The sequence below is a fragment of the Poeciliopsis prolifica genome, unplaced genomic scaffold (genome assembly GCF_027474105.1).
Source record: "Poeciliopsis prolifica strain line A6 unplaced genomic scaffold, Auburn_PproV2 SCAFFOLD055, whole genome shotgun sequence".
Taxonomy (NCBI): domain Eukaryota; kingdom Metazoa; phylum Chordata; class Actinopteri; order Cyprinodontiformes; family Poeciliidae; genus Poeciliopsis; species Poeciliopsis prolifica.
The window spans coordinates 1,238,097-1,257,539 of record NW_026562430.1 but is presented as its reverse complement, the minus strand read 5'-3'; the positions used below and the strand labels follow the sequence as shown (position 1 = coordinate 1,257,539).

The 19,443-nt window shown below is 38.2% G+C and overlaps 1 protein-coding gene across 2 annotated transcripts in view; it reads right to left on the bottom strand.

Moving 5' to 3' along the window:
* Window positions 1-12,876: 12,876 nt before the first annotated feature.
* The window catches only part of LOC129379020 (E3 ubiquitin-protein ligase Midline-1-like), a 41,895-nt gene continuing 35,328 nt past the window's right edge, over window positions 12,877-19,443 (bottom strand). For both annotated transcript variants that reach the window (XM_055059559.1, XM_055059558.1), the window contains exons 5-10: window positions 19,232-19,380; window positions 18,841-18,968; window positions 17,688-17,831; window positions 15,416-15,577; window positions 15,129-15,336; window positions 12,877-15,054 (exon numbers count right to left, since the gene is read on the bottom strand). In XM_055059559.1, the coding sequence (XP_054915534.1) occupies window positions 14,706-15,054; window positions 15,129-15,336; window positions 15,416-15,577; window positions 17,688-17,831; window positions 18,841-18,968; window positions 19,232-19,380 (1,140 nt within the window). In that variant the 3' untranslated portion in view covers window positions 12,877-14,705. The remainder of the gene's footprint in view (window positions 15,055-15,128; window positions 15,337-15,415; window positions 15,578-17,687; window positions 17,832-18,840; window positions 18,969-19,231; window positions 19,381-19,443) is intronic.

Here is a 19,443-nt window from a genome sequence, read left to right as displayed (position 1 = left end):
CTTGGTATTTCACATTTTTTAGCTAAGAACTGTTGGCATGTAGACAAAAATCTTTGTTTTCACTAAGCTTTTGTCTTACTGCTCTGAGTCAAACTACAGACCAAAGCAGTGTTGTTGTTGAAAAGCTTGTTTGATGCTGTATATCACAGAAGTGATGGGGGGAGAAACGATTTAAAAATTAAAACTCTTCTTTTATGGAAGACAAACTGTCTCTCTGACTACTTTGTGTGCAGCTTCATCTCCTCTTTCTCCAGTACCCAAACATAATCTTCTTTTGCCTGGTGCAACTGATCTTTTTCGTCTTTTTTGCCAGAGAACCAAAAACATCATGGGGAGTTGGAGATGGCAGGATGAAGTATTTCTTTCAGCAAGATGTGGATTTCCAAACTTTGCCTTCTTAGCTTAAAGGAAAGCTAAGACCAGTGGTTAGACCCCTGTTTTCAAAGGCATCCACACAGGAGGGAAGACAGTGAATAAATCCAGAATAAGGCCATGTTTTCAGCACAAAATCTTTTCCCTTTTTTTTTTTCAATTTTTTCCCTAAACTGTCATATTGTCAACACAGCATGCTTTACGAATATTTTAGGTGCAGCAAACTCTGGTAGGTTTGAATAGCTGCAAGCTATCCATATTTTTTTTAAAACTCACTTGCTTTTTAAATAACTTTTTCCTATTATAATGATCTTTTTGGCTGTGTGGTGCTCACAAGCTGTGCCTTTTCATCCTCTGGGCTGATTAGTACAGAGGAGCCAATTCTCCCCTGTTTCAGTCTCAGCCTACCTCGTTCTCGCGGCTCTTTGAAGAGCCTCACCCAGAACTCTGGCAGGCTGCAGGAGACAGAACTCACATAGTGAAATCCATTGAGATGATGCTCTGAGCTCACGCACATGATTTTAGCCGCCATTATTTGGTAAAAACTTCTGGTCAGGGTGAATGCCACTGGTCAGAATTGACTGGAAAAAGTAATTCAGCTAGTGCAAGTACAAATTCAAATGTGAATCTACAAGAATACAATAAAAGTCCTGACTACAGACGCTCTCAATGCAATCTGACTAAGCTTAAGATATTTTTCAAAGACCAGGAGGAAAAGGTTTAGTCTCTTTATGTGTTAGAAACCAGCCCAAGATGACTGAAAGAGGGCAAAGCATAAAAGCTTGTCAAACTTTAAAGGTTTTTTTGTGCACTGAAAAGAAACACTGTTTCTGCTGGTGTTTCACATTAAATTGTTGTAAACTACAGATCTGTAGATGTTACACTTTTTCAAGATACTGAATCCTTTTTAATGTAAACTTATTTGGACTGTTGAATGCGAAGCAAATAACGTTAAGCTATCAAGCATCAAATCAAGACTTCTCCTCCGAGTTGCAATTTGACTTTTTTCCCTGCAGTAATGGCACTACACTCATTGCACAGATCACCCTTTCCTGCATTGCTCAGCCTCAAATGCTCCAGAAATTCTCAAATCATTTGAAAATGTACTTCTACGGAGCTGCAAGCTATTCGCCCCGAGCTACAATCCATCCAGGCGATGATTTCATTACATTACAGAGCGTTGCATATAAGGCCATCGCATCTGCTTCAACACACACACCGACTCATTTGTGCAGCACCCTGCATTCCTTCCACTGCCTTTGTCCCCATAGTAACATCTCCAAGGATGAGAGGAGACACACTTTGTGCTCTGACGTAGATGACAAGGCCGTTGGCGCAAAAATAATAAGAGTGTAATAGAACTGCAAGCAGAAGTCCATGATGGGGTATACATTACATGCAGTAACTGCACTTCTTCTCTGCATCGACAACCACACCTGATGAATCTGCTCTTTGGAATCCTGCTGATGGAGGCAGCTATTTGCTTCGATGCATAAACTGTAGCAGTCGGGATCAGCTGCGGTTAATTGTATTCTTTTGTCCTTTCAACAGGCATCACTGTTGTTGGCAACATTTCACAAGCTCCACTTGATAATTCATTCTCTTACATGAGATCGCCAAAGAACCTGCTAATTTACTGAATCACTTGACCTCAGATAACATCTCCCTGCTGTTTGTGTGTGTACCTGTGTGTTTTAGCATTTCTCACCTAGCAGGACATCTTTTCTTCCATAAATGTGAGGTCCCACTGCTCCTTATGTATCTCAAAGCCTGGACTCTGTCAGAAAAAGTCTTATTTTTGGGTTAGGGTTAATCATGTACTCGACTTTTCCAATTAACTTTCGTATTATATTTTTGAAAATAAATATGAGCCTATGATGCATGACAATGCCGAGAGTTATAGTCCAAGTTGGGGATACAGCATGAAAACCGGAATGGACATGCATCTATTTGAAATAACTAGAAAAAAGTTCTAAATGGATAAAACTTGTATACAATTAGGTGTTATGTGTTCCCAAAAAATTTTGGTGGGTTTGGCTACAGATTTGAATAAAAAATGAATGGAAGTCAATAAAAAGTCCTTGTGGAGAGAGACTGTGTGTGTGTGTGTGGGTGTGTGGGTGTAGTGAGGGAGTATTTTTAATAGATCATCTGACTTGTAAAAGTAACAAAGTCAAGGACAGAGAGAACAACACTTTCCTGCTGGAGACCTATTTAGACAACGCACATCTGAGCAGTTTTATTAAGAAAAAATGCAATACAATGAAAACCAGAGGGCATGAGTTGGAAATTTAAAAAAATAAAAAATCTAATGATCCTGGTGGTGAGAATTATTCTGCGGCTGTTACCTATTACTATTAAAAGATGTGTTAGTGTGATGTAGGAGTTATTGTAATGAAAGGAATATTTTCACAAGAGATTCAATTCATTCCCAGTAGGCGGATTGGGAGGCAGCTGTGACTTACTTTGCCCTAGAAAAAAATTATAACCCTGGATGTTTCTCATATTTTTGTCATGATGCTTTAATATCTTTTGTACATGCAATATTTTTTTATGTATTGCAAATAAAATAATCTAAATAATGTGATTATTTTTATCACCTTCACTCTGAAACCCATAAATAAAATTTTGTGTAACTATTTGCCTTCAGAACCCCTCAGAGTCATTCTTAAAAACTGGATGGGAAATGATTAGCGTAATATTCATAGTTCTTTTTGTCAATTTATTGTCAATACATCACTGCAAATAACCATTGCCCAATACACTGTGTTCCAAATTACTATGCAAATTGGGTGGCAGGGTCTTGATGTGGGCATGTTTTTTTTTTCAGCATGGACAGAGACACATTGGAGGAAGCAAAAGACTTTAAACTGTTAAAAGTTTGTGGTTGTAACATCGCAAACACATTGGGGTTGACCATAATTCTACATTCATGGTCCAGTGACTGCGTGTATGCGTGTGTGTTTCAGTGACCCAGCAAATCTAATCATAGCTTCTGACAATTATTCAAACCTACCAGTCAACTACTGAGCTGTCAGCGTTGATTTCCTAACAGCTTCAAGGAAATGAGACGTGGAAGACCTCGAGTCCTCTCATGTCCATCTCTCTTTGAGCTGCAATTCCTTCTCAGAATTATACCATCACTACAAATAACCATCCACTGTGCTCTTTTTAACTCACAACACACTATGACTCACCCTGCTGAAGCTCTTCCACTAATCCTGCTTGTCAGAATTTCAGAAAATTTTTGGACTTGTCATTAATAGGCAGAGAAACACACGAGGACATAAATTTACTTTTTGTGCATGCATTAATATTCAGGGTGTAATCACAGTATTTATTCCCTGCCCCTAGTGCACAGTTGACCCATAAAATTACTAAGCCAAATGGATGTTTGACTTAAACAGTACCCTTAGGATGTTTACGCTGCAGCCCAAAATGCACTGAGCCTCCAATCTACCCCAGGTTATCGCTGGAACGTTCCAAAAAACCCAAACTGCTCTCTGCTACGTCAACACGTCTGATTTGGGACTGAGATATAAAGGTGCTTTTAATGCGGAATGATCTGGTTAAAATGCTGGCTGGTAAAAAGGATCCGCGCGTTTGCATATATCCACGCCTTGAGCAATGTCTTATGTTGGAGATGGAAAGAAGTAGGTGGAGAGGAGCGGAGGGGGAAACAAAAAGAAGCTCTACAAACTGTTGCACGTGGGGAAAATGAATCCCAGGCATCTTGTTCGTATTATGTTATGTGACCATTGTTTGTGAATGTCAGGCTGAGGCTTTCCAGCTCTCAGCATGCTGGAGGGGGCTGCAGCTCAATGCTGCAACAGATACTCGTACACATTGCTGTGCCTGCACACATGTGAACACACACATGCAGCTTCAGCTCCATTAAAGTTTTCAGGAGAGGAGGGGATTTACCAAAGTTCTATTCCAGTGTCTACAGCGCTCTCTACTGGTTGAATAGAGGATCTGCATGCACAATTCTGACCTGTGTGCAGCACCCACTGAATGTAAACATTCAGTGGGTGCTCTCAAAAATGGTTTCTCAATTAATCATTTAATAATTTTACATATTATACTGTGTTAAAATAATGATTGCACATGTAATCTACTTTTTTCATGACTGATACTTAGCACTATTCTTGTTTTTTTGCTATTCTGTTTGAAATATTCAAGGCTCCTATTTGTCACAATGTCACTTGTGATCAAAAACAAATTACTTGAAGATCTAAACATAATTTGGTTAAAACAATGGGATTCATACATATTTATGAACAGGAATGTATTACTATGTGTTATGTTATTACAATTTAGGAATTAGTTTGATTAATATTGTTAAAAACGGAACTAAACATACTGAAAGTATTGAGAAAACTGGAATATTACATAAAACTTTAAAAATTGTTGCTTTAATTCAGAACCACTGGACATGGTGAGCTACAAAAGTTGATTGCTGAAGATGGGCTTTGTCCAAAGTGATGTATTAATTAATCGAAAGTTCAGTAGAATGTTGATGGAGAAAGTGCAAAATCATCTGAGGATAACTGCAGTCTTAACAAGATAAAGCAAAAGCCATGATAGAGTTTGGGGGTGGAAAGGTTTTCAAAGATGTGGACTACAGGTGGAGTCAGAGCTTCCAGAGCCAGTGTTTGTCCACAGTGTATGTCAAGCATGATGTCAATGCAGTGAGACAACAGACAATTTTAGAGTGTTGACAAGCTTTGTGGGGATCCCTGCAGGAATTGGCTACTGGCCTCACTGTCCAGATTTATGACCAATGTATTGCTAAGTTAGACTGCCGTCCTCCTCCTCACCCAAACCTTACAAATGATCAATGGCAGAGATCAAACGCTCCACTCCACTGGAGCTGGATTTCTGTAACTTTTAGATGTGCGTCTGATTCAGCACACCCGAGGCAAGTATATCAATAGCAGGGCTTGTAGTAGAACATAATTGCATGCTGAAGAAACAATCAAGCCATTTGATTTAGGTGTGTTAGATCAGGAATGCATCTAAATTTGCAGGGCATCTGTTTTAGATCTCTGTGGGAAATTGATAAAATGAAAATCAGAGATGCCAGAACAGACTGCCGTTAAAGAAACCTGGGATTCCTGAACACCTCAGCAGAGCCACAAACTGATTCACTGCATGGCATACTGTTTGAGGCAGGACCTCATGCTGAAGAAGCCATAATTAAATATTGAGTAGATATACTGTACAGCCTCTGATCATGCTTTTTAATGGATTCACAATCTTTAGTTTGATGTTGTAACATTCAATTTTTTCTTAATGGACAGAATTTAGAGGGGTGGGGGGATTTAACTCGCAAATTAATTCTTAAATTAATAAAATCTGTTTTTACCGGTTTCTCAAGAAAAGGCAAAAAAAAAGAGATCCATCAACCACAAAAAAGCTGCTGAAAATACAGTGACCACTGTGACTTCCACTTATCCCCGTCACCTTTCATTTACTTCAGGCCCGCCCCGGTTCAATACATCCTGAACCCATGGAGGGATGTAATTGAATGGTACCTGTACCTTTCATTACCAACAGTGTCCTAGGAAGACTGAGACTATCAAATCCCATAGCCATAAACACCCTCCTAAAGAGATCAATCAAATGAGAGACTTCTAGCTATATCTTTCATTTTCTCTGTAGTAGAAGATGAAATAGAGTGGTAGACAGATATATTTGATGTTGAAAAAAGACTAAATTACAAAACAGATGAAGGGTGAGTTTTTTTTCTACCCTTTTCTCTACTTGTTTGAGTCAACTTTAGGAAGAAATGTTGAAACGGTTTTCTCTCTTGAATAAAGATGACTTCCTAAGTGCTTTGGCTTTTATGCGACATTTGAAATTTTTGTTGGATAATTATGTTTTTTGTAGGTTATGTCAGTCTCAAGTCCAGGGTTTCCCTGCAGGGAAATTTAGGTGAATGAGGAGTGACTCAACTTACATGTATTTTACTTTTGCATAGTCTGCCTGAGCATCTGTCTCCATCAATTTTTCTGTTGTCCAGAGGATGACTTGGAATGTTGCAAAAAAATCAATGTTGTACTTTTGAAATGTTACGTTTTTGTCTTAATTTTATCTCTGGATGTCTGTAAATGTTGATCTTAGAAACACAATCTTCAGTTTGACCCCTTAGCTCTTTGACGAAAAAGTAAATCTTGTTTTTTGAACTATTTGTAGCCACTGATGCCGTAGGTAGTGCATGATTTATTGGAACCCATGGATTCTCTTTTATTCAGAAACAGAGGAGAGAAATATTCGTTTAGAAAAAAAAATATTGAGCAGTGCACCTGGGATCAAAGCGTCACTGGAATTTGCCCCAAATTGTTCCTGTTTTAAGCTTGTCAGCTGTTACCAAATGGAACTGAGCCGAGGCACAGATGATGGATCTGAAGGGCATATGTGTTTGCTGGTGATGTGTATACACACAGTCTATGTGTTTGTATAATAAACAGCTCTGACATAGTGGAATTACTTCTGTGTGAGTCAGTAAGATGAGAGAGACAACATATCCCCGTGGATCTGCGAACGCCCTCACACAAAGATAACCAGCATGCGCGGGAAGATGCAGACACACATGGGGCAAAAAAAGAAAAAACAAAATCAAACTCACGCTCAGACCGGATATTAACACGATTCAAGGAGTCACCTGGGTGTGTCATTTCTAAGTGTCTGCAGTGGGACTCGCCTCAGGTAATCCATAAGCAATTATTCTGTGGAGACAACAGACAGGCCTGTCATATCCGCTCCCCTGTCCACAAACTCACTCAGGCAAGAACAAACAATGGCATAACCATGCACACACCCACACAACTACAACCTTGAAAACATTTCCACATTCATATACAAATGGGGCTGTTTCTCTCACCTTTTCTCCCTTCCCAACTCTCTCCTTCAGAAACAAACACATTGAATATCACACATTGTCTCTTTGCTGTTTGTCTTGCTCGCACAAAAGCACTCACCTTTTCTCTCTTCTTACAATTTGGCAGTCAACTTTTTTTTCTTGGAATCTCTCCCATGGAAATTATTCTCACTCTTATGGGGATCTTCACAGCACCTTTAGAAAAACAACCAACAACAATAGAGGAATAGCAATGTCATAGAATGAATGTTTATTTCAAGAAGAAACGCGCTTTAAAAGAAGTTCACACAGTGTCTTAGATAAATAATTGGCATCCCAGGTAGAGATGTGTAAAAAGCCCTCAAATGTTTATTTATTTGCTTGCTTACTTAAGCTAACATACAGTGAGAATGATGGTGAGGGAAGGAAGCTACTAGTGTTACAGTAACAAATAACTCTGTTGCCGCTCCATTTAAACAAAAGATGGATATGTGGGGGTAGGGTATCAGCACTGCATGCCGAATATTAAGTTTGTTGATGGATTTGTGATGCTACAATCTTGTTTCATCCAAGAGCCAATGGGAGCCTTCAGTGCAAACCTTAATCCAAGTGAGTAGACGCAAAAGTAAACTTATAACCTTCTTACTGTTGTCAGCAAGAGTAACTTGGTGCTTTCAGCAAAACTTAATCAAAAAATCTGGAAAAATGACATGTTCTTGTGGATGTTCACATCAGGAGTCACCACTTCCCCTGATGTAAGAGCCAGCTGATGATGTACTTGAATTGGGTAGGAATGACTTCTGTATCCTGTCTTGGAAGAGGTTAAAGACGTACATCACTGGGCCATGCCAGTTTCCAGACTTTGCACTTGCTTTGGGTGGGGTAACTCTTAGAACTGACTTGCCACCACCAAATATGCTGGAGGTTGTTTTCTACTGATTGGATGTCCATAAAATCTGCTTGTCCCACAATTTGGTTTTTGCTCCCATTTTTGCTTCGGATGGTTTTATACATAAACACATTTTGCATTGCAAAACATCAGACAAAAAACTGTGATCAAAACATGGATAATTGTTACCAATCATGTCCAGCACAAAGGACAAAAAACATCATTGTCCTCAGTCTGTTTTCAGGCCAACTTCCTGATACTTTGTGAAACAACTGACTTCTAAAAGGAAATGGCATTTTTTCTCAGTCAAGGCTTTAACACCTCCCTAACACCCAGCCAGTATACCTTTATTTCATACCTTTATCTTTTCTTGTTGCTTGGTTGCTCTTGCTCTCTTCTCTCCCATTTTACATTCTCTTCCAATTAGCTGAGAGCACAAAAGTCCTTCCCCATTTGCAGTGCAATGAATTATTTTTTCTTAATTAGCAAGGCGCTAAAGGCCTGTCTGTCCAACTTTGCTGCATCCTGGCTGATGTTATGATTGAGAACTGCAGACTAATTGGTTTCTTGACTGTCTGGATGAAACTGCAAGGCTATTGAAGAGGGATGGAGTGAGTGATTGGGAGGAAAGGAAAGTTTAAAAATTAAAGATCAAGAAAGGAGAAATAAAGAAGAGAAATTGCTTGTGGCCACAAGATCGCCAGAGAAAGGACAAAAACAGAATAAAAATGGAAGCAAATTAAATATAAATTTGCTATAGTCTTAAATAGTTAGAATGGCTTTTATCAGTCAAAAAATTAACTTTCAAGTTGCTTAATTAATTTTTTGCAAATTGGTCATTTTAACGTGAATTGTGCCCCTGGCTTTGCCAGGTCAATGGATTCAATTTGTGCATAAGGAAATTGGCACCTTGGCAGACAAATATAAGAGTTCAAGATTGAAGCACACAGCAGCTTTTTGACTAAACACATTAGAAGTGATGGAAACTATTTCACAAAAAAAAAGAACGAGTCAACACAAGATTTGGCAAGAAAGATTTGAATTTCATTTGGAAAGTAGCAGCTGGCAAGTGTACTCTGCTGAGCTGGGTGTCATATTCATTAAAGCCTTCCTGTCTTCTGTCCTTTCAGTGGGAGATTTATTTATTTATTTTCTTAACTGAGACCAAATATTGTAGGTGAGTTTTAATATATGTTTGCCAGAGTAAAGTTATCATTCTTTCACCTTATAGTCTGGCTTGACCTAGCATTACAAGTGAGTGCATCCTGTAGACCAGGACCTAACCTCCAGCAGAAAAGTGTGAGCGGTCATCTGTCATCACCGACTAGTTTTGAGAAAACAGACATTCTCACCAAAAACTCAAAGCACTGACCCAGTCATACTTGAAGTTAATTATATTTTTCACTGAATATATTTGTTTTTTCTTCATTCGGGTCTGTTATTAAGATAGCTGGATTTTTCTGGGTGTGACAAAAGCAAAAAACAGAACAACATAATAGAAAAATCTGAGTAGAAACCTCCCAAACTCATGCAGCATCATTAAAGGCAAAAGGCATAAATAATTCTTTATTATTGGATTTTACAATCATGGGTGAAGTGAATAGTTCTGCAAGACTCTGTTGTCAGTCAGTGGGATGTATTGTGCAGCCACGAAGCACCAAAATTGGCTAGCTAATGGATTTAAGAGAGTCTGACAAATAGCGACAACTGGACTGCTGGGTCAGAACATCTCCAGATCTGTTGCTACCTTTGAGTGTCCCCGGTCAGCAATTGTCAGTATCCATCAAAAGCAGTTCAAGTAAGAAATAGAAATACATCTGCAACAGGCTCACAGGCCACTAAGGTTCAGTGAGAGAAATGAGTCATAACACACAGTGGATCACAGTGGGTTGTATTTGGGGCTGCAGGCCAGTCATGGTGTCCATGCCGACCTATTGTTCGCAGATGAATGCCCTGATATTGCGCTCTTGAACATCAGAACTGGACTACAGGGCAATAGAAGGAGGCAGGAAAATGTACCTGAAATCAAAGAAAAAAGAGGTTCAGAAGTAGCACTGGTTATTGACCAATAGACATCTTGACCTTGAAAGATGACAGATTATTTCAACATGACTTGTTTTTATCCAACCTTAGTTTTATTTCCCCTTTCTCCTTGTCAGAAACTTTCCAAAAACTTGGAAATCATTTTGTGGTTGGACTTAAAACTTCATATCCTCAATGTGGTCATCTATTGCAAGTTTGGCATATTTTGCACAAAGCATCCAGCCAGAATGGATTATGTAAACCGATTGTGCTTAGCAACTAGGATCCCTTTAGGAATGAAGAAATTGATGAACAAATTTCTAATTGCATATAGATCGTGCTCTGAAAACCTGCTGGATACATTGAGTGTGGCTCATGTTCTTACCTCGTGTTTTGGGATATTCCAGGATGAATTTTGTGATGATCAAAAGTAAAGACAATTGGAAAATAATTACTTTAAAAAAGTGATGGAGAAGATTTGTCTTATTTTCAAACAATGAAGATCAAATCAGAGCATATCAAAAGATAGAAAAGTCAAATTAATTCTTGGGAGGCATCCCTCTGCTAGTGAAATATTGAAATGTAAATAAAAGTTCTTATGAAATATCAATTGATGCATTACAGTTCTCTGCAACACACTCATTCATAGATCCATATCGCAATACATCACATAAAATGCTCTATTAATTTGCAAAACATGCCTTCTATAATATTCAGGCCATGGTGAAAAGAACCTAAACATTCTGATGGGAATTATTGTGAATTATTCAGCAACATGTCCTTATTTTCCTGAATCCTAATAGTGACATCTGCTGGATACTCAGAGGAAGGACTTCTTTTTTCCTTAAAAACTGCCCAGCAGGAAATGAGGATGAGTTATTAATTGTTTTAATGACTCGGTTTTTTGATTAAAAAATATACTTCACTATCCCTTAATTAGGTTGTGTAGAAGTCTGATATATTGTAGTTTCCTCATAGATGAATCTTTGATAAACAGTTGCTTGTTAATTTTTGCTATATTCCTTGTAATTTCTTTTCAAACACTGACAATTTTTTTTTAGTTATTTGCAGAACGGTACATCTAAGACCTTTCTTTAAACAATTGTTTTCAACTTACTGCTCTTTCATGTAGTTTTAGTTCCCCTTCACAATTATGATTTACTTTGCATTGGTCTATCACATCAATCACACTCAAGTATATTGCTGTTTGTGATAAAGGTAAAAAGATTCATACAGTAAACAGTATTTTTGCAACACATAGTATAAAGCACAGACCAAGAATTAGTGACACGTGACAATGTGTAGAAGCTTCCAGAGTTTGTCTTCTGGGGTCTCTGTCAGTGGTGGCCTTGCTATATATAAAAAAAAAAAAGTCTTGAGGGAGTTGACAGCCTCCAGATTGCCTGGACGAGCTCAAAACAGCAACGCACTAATCCAGCTTTGGTTTAATTTTTGCACAAAAGTGGGACAGTGTTTGCCTAAAGGAGGGTGAAGTGGTCCTTTTGAAGGACGGTCAACGCTTTAAATTCCCAAGAGGAGAAACTGAGTCACTTTATCTGTGTCTTGTTAAACCACACTGAAAGTACCCTGAGGGAGCTCTGGCTGCTTGAGCAGCTGGACGCTTATACTAGTTGTCGTGTGTGCACACAAGAGCCAAGGTTGTGCAGAGGAACAACACGAGCTCAGCAAATCCTCCCCAATAAAGAAAAGGTTAATAAAATGGTAGGTCTTCAACCTTTGCGGGATGATTCAGCTGAGCAGCGAAATCCCAAGATGCATTATGTTAGTATATTGATTGTTTCGAAATGTCACACAGAGATATTGTATGAGAATACAGGCAAGTCGGCAGGCAAAATAATAATGTTGAGCTGGAAGAAAAAGTTAAGATTTAGAGATTATTATAATATGCATCAAAAGTCAAAGGTGAACCTTATTAACAGCAATGAATAATTGTCCTGTGTCCTGCCTGGCACAGGGTTACCTTCCAAAGCTAAATTCAAGATGATTATTCTGTCAGGACATACTTTACATGCCAAGAGCATTTCCAGGTGTCATGTTTGTATCATTCTCTTTACTATGTTCTTGCTTCTGCTGGTTAAGTTAGTTGCTGGTTTCAGTATACCGAATTGTTTTTCAAAGAAATTAAAATTGCTTTCTTTTTGGAAGTGCCAGAGGGAACATAGTTTTCTCAGTCTGAGAATAACTCAGACTGAGGTTTGCCAAATATTCTTTCTAAGAGATCACACTGAGCTGTGTGAATGACAAACAAAGCTGTAGTTAACACCAGAGCATATCTGTTTAGGGATGAACCCCTGCTGTCTGAAAACAATCACTCCTTGAAAACCAGGAAGAGACCTTGATTGGGTGCAGGAAGTTCACAATAAACTTGACGACTTCCTCTTGTGCAGGAAATTCCCAAACTAGGGTGAACTCTGCATTTTGATGTCAACCACAGTGCAGACTAGATTACGCAGACAAAATGTTGGCAGTATCAAAGAGGACGTGATGCTAACAGTGCCGCTGTTTAACTCTGATCAAAATAATCAAATTTAATTTCGAAATTTTGTTGACATTTGACAGTCACATTGACAGATGAAAAAAAAAAAACAAGACATGAGAAATATAAAATTTGCTATTTTTCCTTACATTACCAGATTTTGAAGGATCCTCTGTAATGTTTATGTTCATAATTTATCGAAGCTGCTCAAATGCACATATGAAACGACAAACCTGAAGTGAAAACAACAAAAATTTATTTCCTGTTGTCTGTTATCCCAGGAAACACTGTTGCACCTGATTTTCACAAGTGTCCACATAGACTGTACATAGATCACCGTTTTTAAAAAGTTTAAAAGGACATATTAAATGAAGCACAATGCTCTGATTAGATGATGGGAGGATTTGGTAATCTATTTACTCAATGGATTACCAAAGAGATGTCCCAAAAACCTCAGTTGTCCTTCATATGGTTAATGGTAAATTTTATTGCGTACAAAACCTAATCTGAGAAATGCAGAACTCATCGCAGAGGGAATGCTTTAGCATTATTATTAAGGGTAAAATTCATGTGGAAAATGTCACAAATTTGTTTCAGTTTACCAGAAATCGATACTGCAATGTGCATTTTTACTTTTGTATTTAATAATATCCTAGGAATACAACTGTTCAACAACTTTCCTATTATACATCACATAAACTCAGGATCACAAAACAAAATTAACACATCAGGTCAGACAGAATACATCTCACCAGTATGAATGCATATAAATTGCACAAAAACATGAGCATTTTAGGCTACAGACCATGAATAAAGTGTAAACAATGTGCAAAAAAAGTCTATATTGGGAATCCAGCAATCAATATTTTCCATTCATCTCTTCTCAATGTTTTTAAAAAATATCTCAAGCTTTATCATAGAATAAAATTCATCTGAACAGCCATGGCTACTTTGGTTCCTTGTTAAATGAACTGAGAAAAAATAAAAAGGGCTTTGTGGGGTACACCAAATGTACAAAATATACATGTTCTGGATTTCACAGCAACCAATACGGATTAAAAAGTAAATATACTCGTATATGTTTTGCGTACTTTATGGAAATTTCAAAGTGCTGTTTTTATTAAGATGAGCTATAAAAATAATAAACAACAAAAAACCCTTCAAATTAAGTGGTGGCTTTTTTTCCTTTTTGCAATATTTCGAATATCTCTGTCAAAACACAAAGAACATGAAATCAATCCTCTGCTTTTAGCAGAGCTGTAAGAATTCAGAAAAACAAGCGTCCTCCTATTACTAGCATTTTGAAACTAACACCTCTATGCAGTGCCTTGCTAAAGTTTCTACATCCCTCTAACCTTTTCATGCTCACATCCCAAATCTCTAGTGTATTTCGAATGTTAAATGCTGGACCAATACAACATAGCACATGACTGCACTGTGTAATAAAGAAGATGCAGAATTTTAGAAATATTTAAGAAAATGTGAATCTAAAAAGTGTGGCATGCAGTTGTATTCAGCTCATTAGCACTTGTGCAACTAATAAAATCAAGTGCAACCAATTGCTTTCAGAAGTCACCTAACTAGTAAATAGTGAACAGTATTTAATTTAAGTTGATCTTTAAAAAAATCACTATGGCTGTCTCGTTATTAAAGAAATTAAGGAGTGTATGTACTTTTTCAAGGCACTGCTGCTGCACTGGGTAACTGAACATATGCTGTCTAGTTTTAGTGGCATACCAGGGAACAAATATTCTGTGATGATCCAGATAAGCTTGAAATTATATGAAAAATAGATCAAACACAGACATGCTTACTTGGTCTTTTCTTTTTTTTAAGCATGTTTTATGGTTGAGGTCAGAAAAGACAGTTTATACTTTTCTGTTTCGTCTCTACCTCTGGATGCATAATTGTCCATGACCAAAATTTAATGTGGCTAACTGCAGCAGAAGAGGATGACTCACTCTTTGGCTCTCTACTCAGAAAGCATAGTTTGAATAAGTGTTACCCAGGGCATGCTAGAAGGTAGTGACTTTTTGTGAGCTTTTATTGTGTTTTTGTACCATTTAGTTACCAGGTTCTAGTCCCTCTAGATGGTCGGGTATAGGGAGACCAGTGAGTATCGTCAGACACTTATTCCATACATTAAACACGGGACACACAGGCTGGACGAAGGAGACGTGAAAGGTGTGTAAGTGTTGAGAACCAACTGCGTCATAAAAAGCCACATATCCGGCATCATAATCCAGCAAGACTCCGACCCGCCGCAGTTGTGGTGAGGGTTCGATGGCCAGCTCCTTGCTGTTGTGACGAACCACCCAGGAGTTGTTGCAGCGGCAGAGCACCCAAGAAGCCGAGTTCTTGCCAATCCATTCGTGCTTGGGAGCGGACTTGTAGGCAATGCCTATAGCGTACCTTTTATCAGAAAAAAACAAGTTTTGATTCAAACAAAGAACATTTTACGTACATGCTGTAGAAATGTTTCCTACCATGTACTTCCTCCAATGAGAGCCTCCCAATAGTGACGCCCACTGTCGATGTAGACATTTCCTACCACGCCGTAGCTGCTCTGGCTGGAGAACCGATCCTGACTGTGGCCTTTCTTGGACGTGGTTTCGTCCCGCTCCACTGTTAGGTTATCATGGGAAACCTTGAGCTTCTTGTGAGCAGATTTCGGATCCAGTTTGAATGGCTGGCCTGGTTATGAAAGACATTTTGACTGTTTTAAGAGTTGCACTTTAATGTTGCATATAGAGGAAAACGTTTTATTTCTTACTGTTGGTTTTTAGAGTCCCCGGCTCACTGCTTCTACTTCCTGCTTGATTAATGGCCTTGACAACAAAAATGTATTTGGTGCCGCTCTGCAAACCATGCACTGTGTAGTGGTTTTGCTTGATGTTTGGAACAATCATCCAACTTTCTAATGAGTTACATAGACCTAGGTGGAAGAGGGAAAGCAGTTATAAAGTAACAAGAAACATTCCTAAAACTAGTACTGAAGGTATGCCTTTAGTCCACAAAACAATTTCCTTTAAAAAAAAAAGCCATCAGAAGATCGATGTACTGCTATGTGACAGCATAGTGTGCTAAATTGAAAAGGATGTGCAAGCCCTTGGCTGTGGGAGCAGGTAAGAGGGTAAGAAAAGGCACAAGAGGAAACAATTCACACCTCGTTGGCTTCATACCAGCACAATACTTTCTGCTGCAAGTGTTTTCAGTGTGGGTTTATTTAATGGTACCTCTGCTTTTCCACAGTGCCTCCAAGGCCAAAGTGTTTTTGTGAGCGTACATATACTCCTCATGTCATTTTTCTTCTTTTTCTGAGAGATTGACATGGTTGGGGCTTTTTTTTTATTTTATTTTATTTTATTTTCCTTGCTTGGCACTCGGAAGTGAAAACAGTCAAAACATGTTCCTCATGGTTTGTATAATGTGTTCAAACTCAACAAGAGCAATCTTCCTGTCATATTTACAATCTGATTTATAAAATAGAATAGAAAATTTAACTAAAAATAGCATGCTTATGCTGGCCTTGAAATTAAGCTAAAGTTGTGTCCTAAATAAATTGTTTGATAGCATTCCTGTTATTATTTTAACACAGAGTCTGCTTTGGGTTAAAAACTAAAGTATTTTCTGTAAGTTGTAATAGCAAACTTAAAGACCATTTAGTCTTGAATTAGTTTGAAAAACTACAGATTGGCTACAATGTCATCTATTAGTTGACTAATAAATCAATGTATTCATTTGATTAAAAGTTAATCAAAAGCTAGAATAAACTGTAATGTAATGCAAAACTATTTACCGGTATATTTTGGCACATTTGCATCCTAATCAACCTGATGACTTCCTCAAAGTAAAACCTGATTTGTGTGACTGCAGATTGCTTCTTCCTTGAAATGTGGGTAAACACATCAGTTTAAAAATTCTCAAACGGTAATAAAGAAGCAAATAGTTTATATTTACAAGACTTTAACTTCCTGCTTGGTGGCTCCAGGGAGAATTATCTGCCATTTGACTCTGACTTTGAAAACAACCTTTTTAGTGAATGTGATAAGAGTGAGTCTGGTAAACATAACATCTTATTGAAGAAAGAGAGACTGGGATGCAACAGCAAGAAGAAATTTAAGAGTCACATCAGTGTAATAAATGTTGCTTTTAATTTTCTTTAAGCCTTAAAGTAATGAGGGTTGTAATGGAAAAAGAGACCACCTTATAAAGGAATGCATTATTAGATAAATGTCAAGCATATATAACAAGAAAATGAAGAACCAGAGAAATGTAAACTTTCCCTGAGAAGTATTTGAATCTTTAAGACACTTCAAAACTGGAGAAGATGAAAGATAGAGATGAGGCAGTTTGATTGAAAGGCAGCAGGTGGCTTGACCCCATTTCCCTCCATGTAGTTATTGCTCACTCAGTCATTCTCAAGATTTCTAAGGTCTTGTGGGTGTTTGACTGATGTTTATGTCAGTATACACTACAAGGTAATTGTTCCGTAAGATGTTCTATGTTTTTAGTGACTGATACTAGATTTTTTTTCTCCTAGCTGTCATTGTGTCAAAAATGTCTCCATCCTCTTGGTTTCATCTGTTTTTTCACAGGAAAATAAAACAAAACTACTTTTCATATCCATGTGATTTCCATATAATCTGAAGAGTTGCAGCGAGACGGACGGAAGTTGGATGTGGATGTGAAAACGAGGCCTGAGAGCTCAAGAGCAAGATGACGTGACTGAAATTGTTTCCAAATATTTTCCATCTATGTTTCCACAGACTTGATTCATATTGCATTTCTAAAAACGTCTCCCTATGGAGGCCATTGTCAAACATTTGTGGTTTTGTTCAGCCAAAAACCGCTTAAACAAGCGGCCAAATGTTGTCAATTTACTGCCCTGGCGTTGTCATGTAAATAGGGCCTTAGAAAAAATTATTTTTCTTCCTTCGTTGTATAATTCGACAGAAATTCTGGCAATATGGACATAAAATACTTACAGTTGCACCACATTTAGAATTAACATAACATGGACCTAATGTCCATAATGCACTTACTGGCGATGTTGGACTGTCCGGTGAAGATGGCGTACTGCAGCTCATAGGACACGACTGTGAATTCATCATCAGATGTCCAGTGGACACTGATTGTATCATAGGAAGCTGTGCACAACTCTTCCCTTATGCATGGAGCGCTTGGAGCTGTAGAGAACCGAAAGCAGGAACATTATCTTTGCCTCTCCCCCACTTCTCTAATGCAATCTTTTTGCCTTAGAAGTCCCAAGTTGATGATTCACCAGTTTTTAGTAGTTCCAATAAAATTCAGCCTAATAAACCTTCCTTATGTGCACAAAAATCTAATTTAGGACTTTTATGGAGGGGAATGGGGGGGGGTTGAAACTCATTCTGAGATGCAAGAGTTACAGGTTCAATAATATTGTCAATAGAAACAAATCTCCAAATCACATTAACACAGCAGGAGCAGAACAAAGCACAACCTCATTAGAAACACAAGATCTTAGTCACTTAGTGTATAATCACAGAAACTGCTGGCTCTAGTTCACATTGATTCATCAGAGAAACAAATGTTATTAGAATTTAGTTGGAAATGGCTCCTTTTTTGTGTTAAGTCCATTGAGCTTCTTGCAGGAGGAGAACAGAGCGGGATAGAAAAACAAAGATACAAAAGCCCAGCTTGAAATGATTGTAAAGCCACTTCTTATCTCTTTTTGTGCCTGTCACTTGCTCCCCACTCCCGAGCATTCTGTCATGAGTGGCTGCACATAGTGGAGTGATTCAGGCTGATTCACTGAGTGAAATACCCTCCAGCGAAGCCCTCATGCGTCGCAGAGAATAAATATGAGCCAACCATTTTCACCAGGCTTCAAATTCAGAACAAACCACATCGTTCTTTTTTTGTCTTCATTCCCTGGTGTGCTGATCAATTAACAGTGACATTTGATAGGTCCAAGCAAATGAAAGATGGAGAAGGTAATGTTTGACATTAATTTAGGAGCTAATTGGGTGAAATCTATCTACCAAAGCAATACTTAAAGACAGACTTGAAAGAAATTAAATTAAGGAAAATTAAAGTTGAAAGAAACTTTGTTACTTCTCTGTAAAGTTTAAGTTTCACAAGGGTTAATGAATTCAGAAAAATTTGATTTTCCTTTTGGCTGTGAATACATTCTCAGTGTAAAGCGTCTCTAACCTGTAAGGTAATCCAGATTCTCCAGCAACTTTTTCTCTCTGGTGAAATCCAGAGCAAACGTGTCAAAGGTGTCTGTCAGGTGGATCTCTGGAATCAGCACCTGGGTTGATGCTGTTGCCATGGAAACCCTAGATTATTATAAATAGAAATAGAAAAGGATTTTACACCTTTATGTTTCACTCATTGGCCACAATGTAAAGCATGCACCAAGTGAGTAGACTTCAGATATAAAAAATCAATTTCACAAGAGTTCCTGAATTTAGCAGTAGGAAAATTAATTTAGCACACAAGCCCAGCTTGTTGAAATCGGTCCAAAAAAAAACGCTCGATTGGGATTCAATACTTTGTAGCTGGTGAGGCTTGAGTTGAAATCTCCGCCAGGCAGCCTGACCTTTCATTGATGCTCTTGGCCGTCTGCAGGAAGCGAGCGTGATCCGTTTCCTTCAGCGTCTGATCGGCCTGTGTGATGAGGGCCGAGGATCTCTCGATGCACTGCTTGCAGTTGGAAATCTGCTGGGCCAGCTTCCGAAGCCTTTGAGTCTGAAATGATTGAAATGGAGAACTTGTAGGAGATTGGCTTTTAAAACAAATGGAAAATGGCAA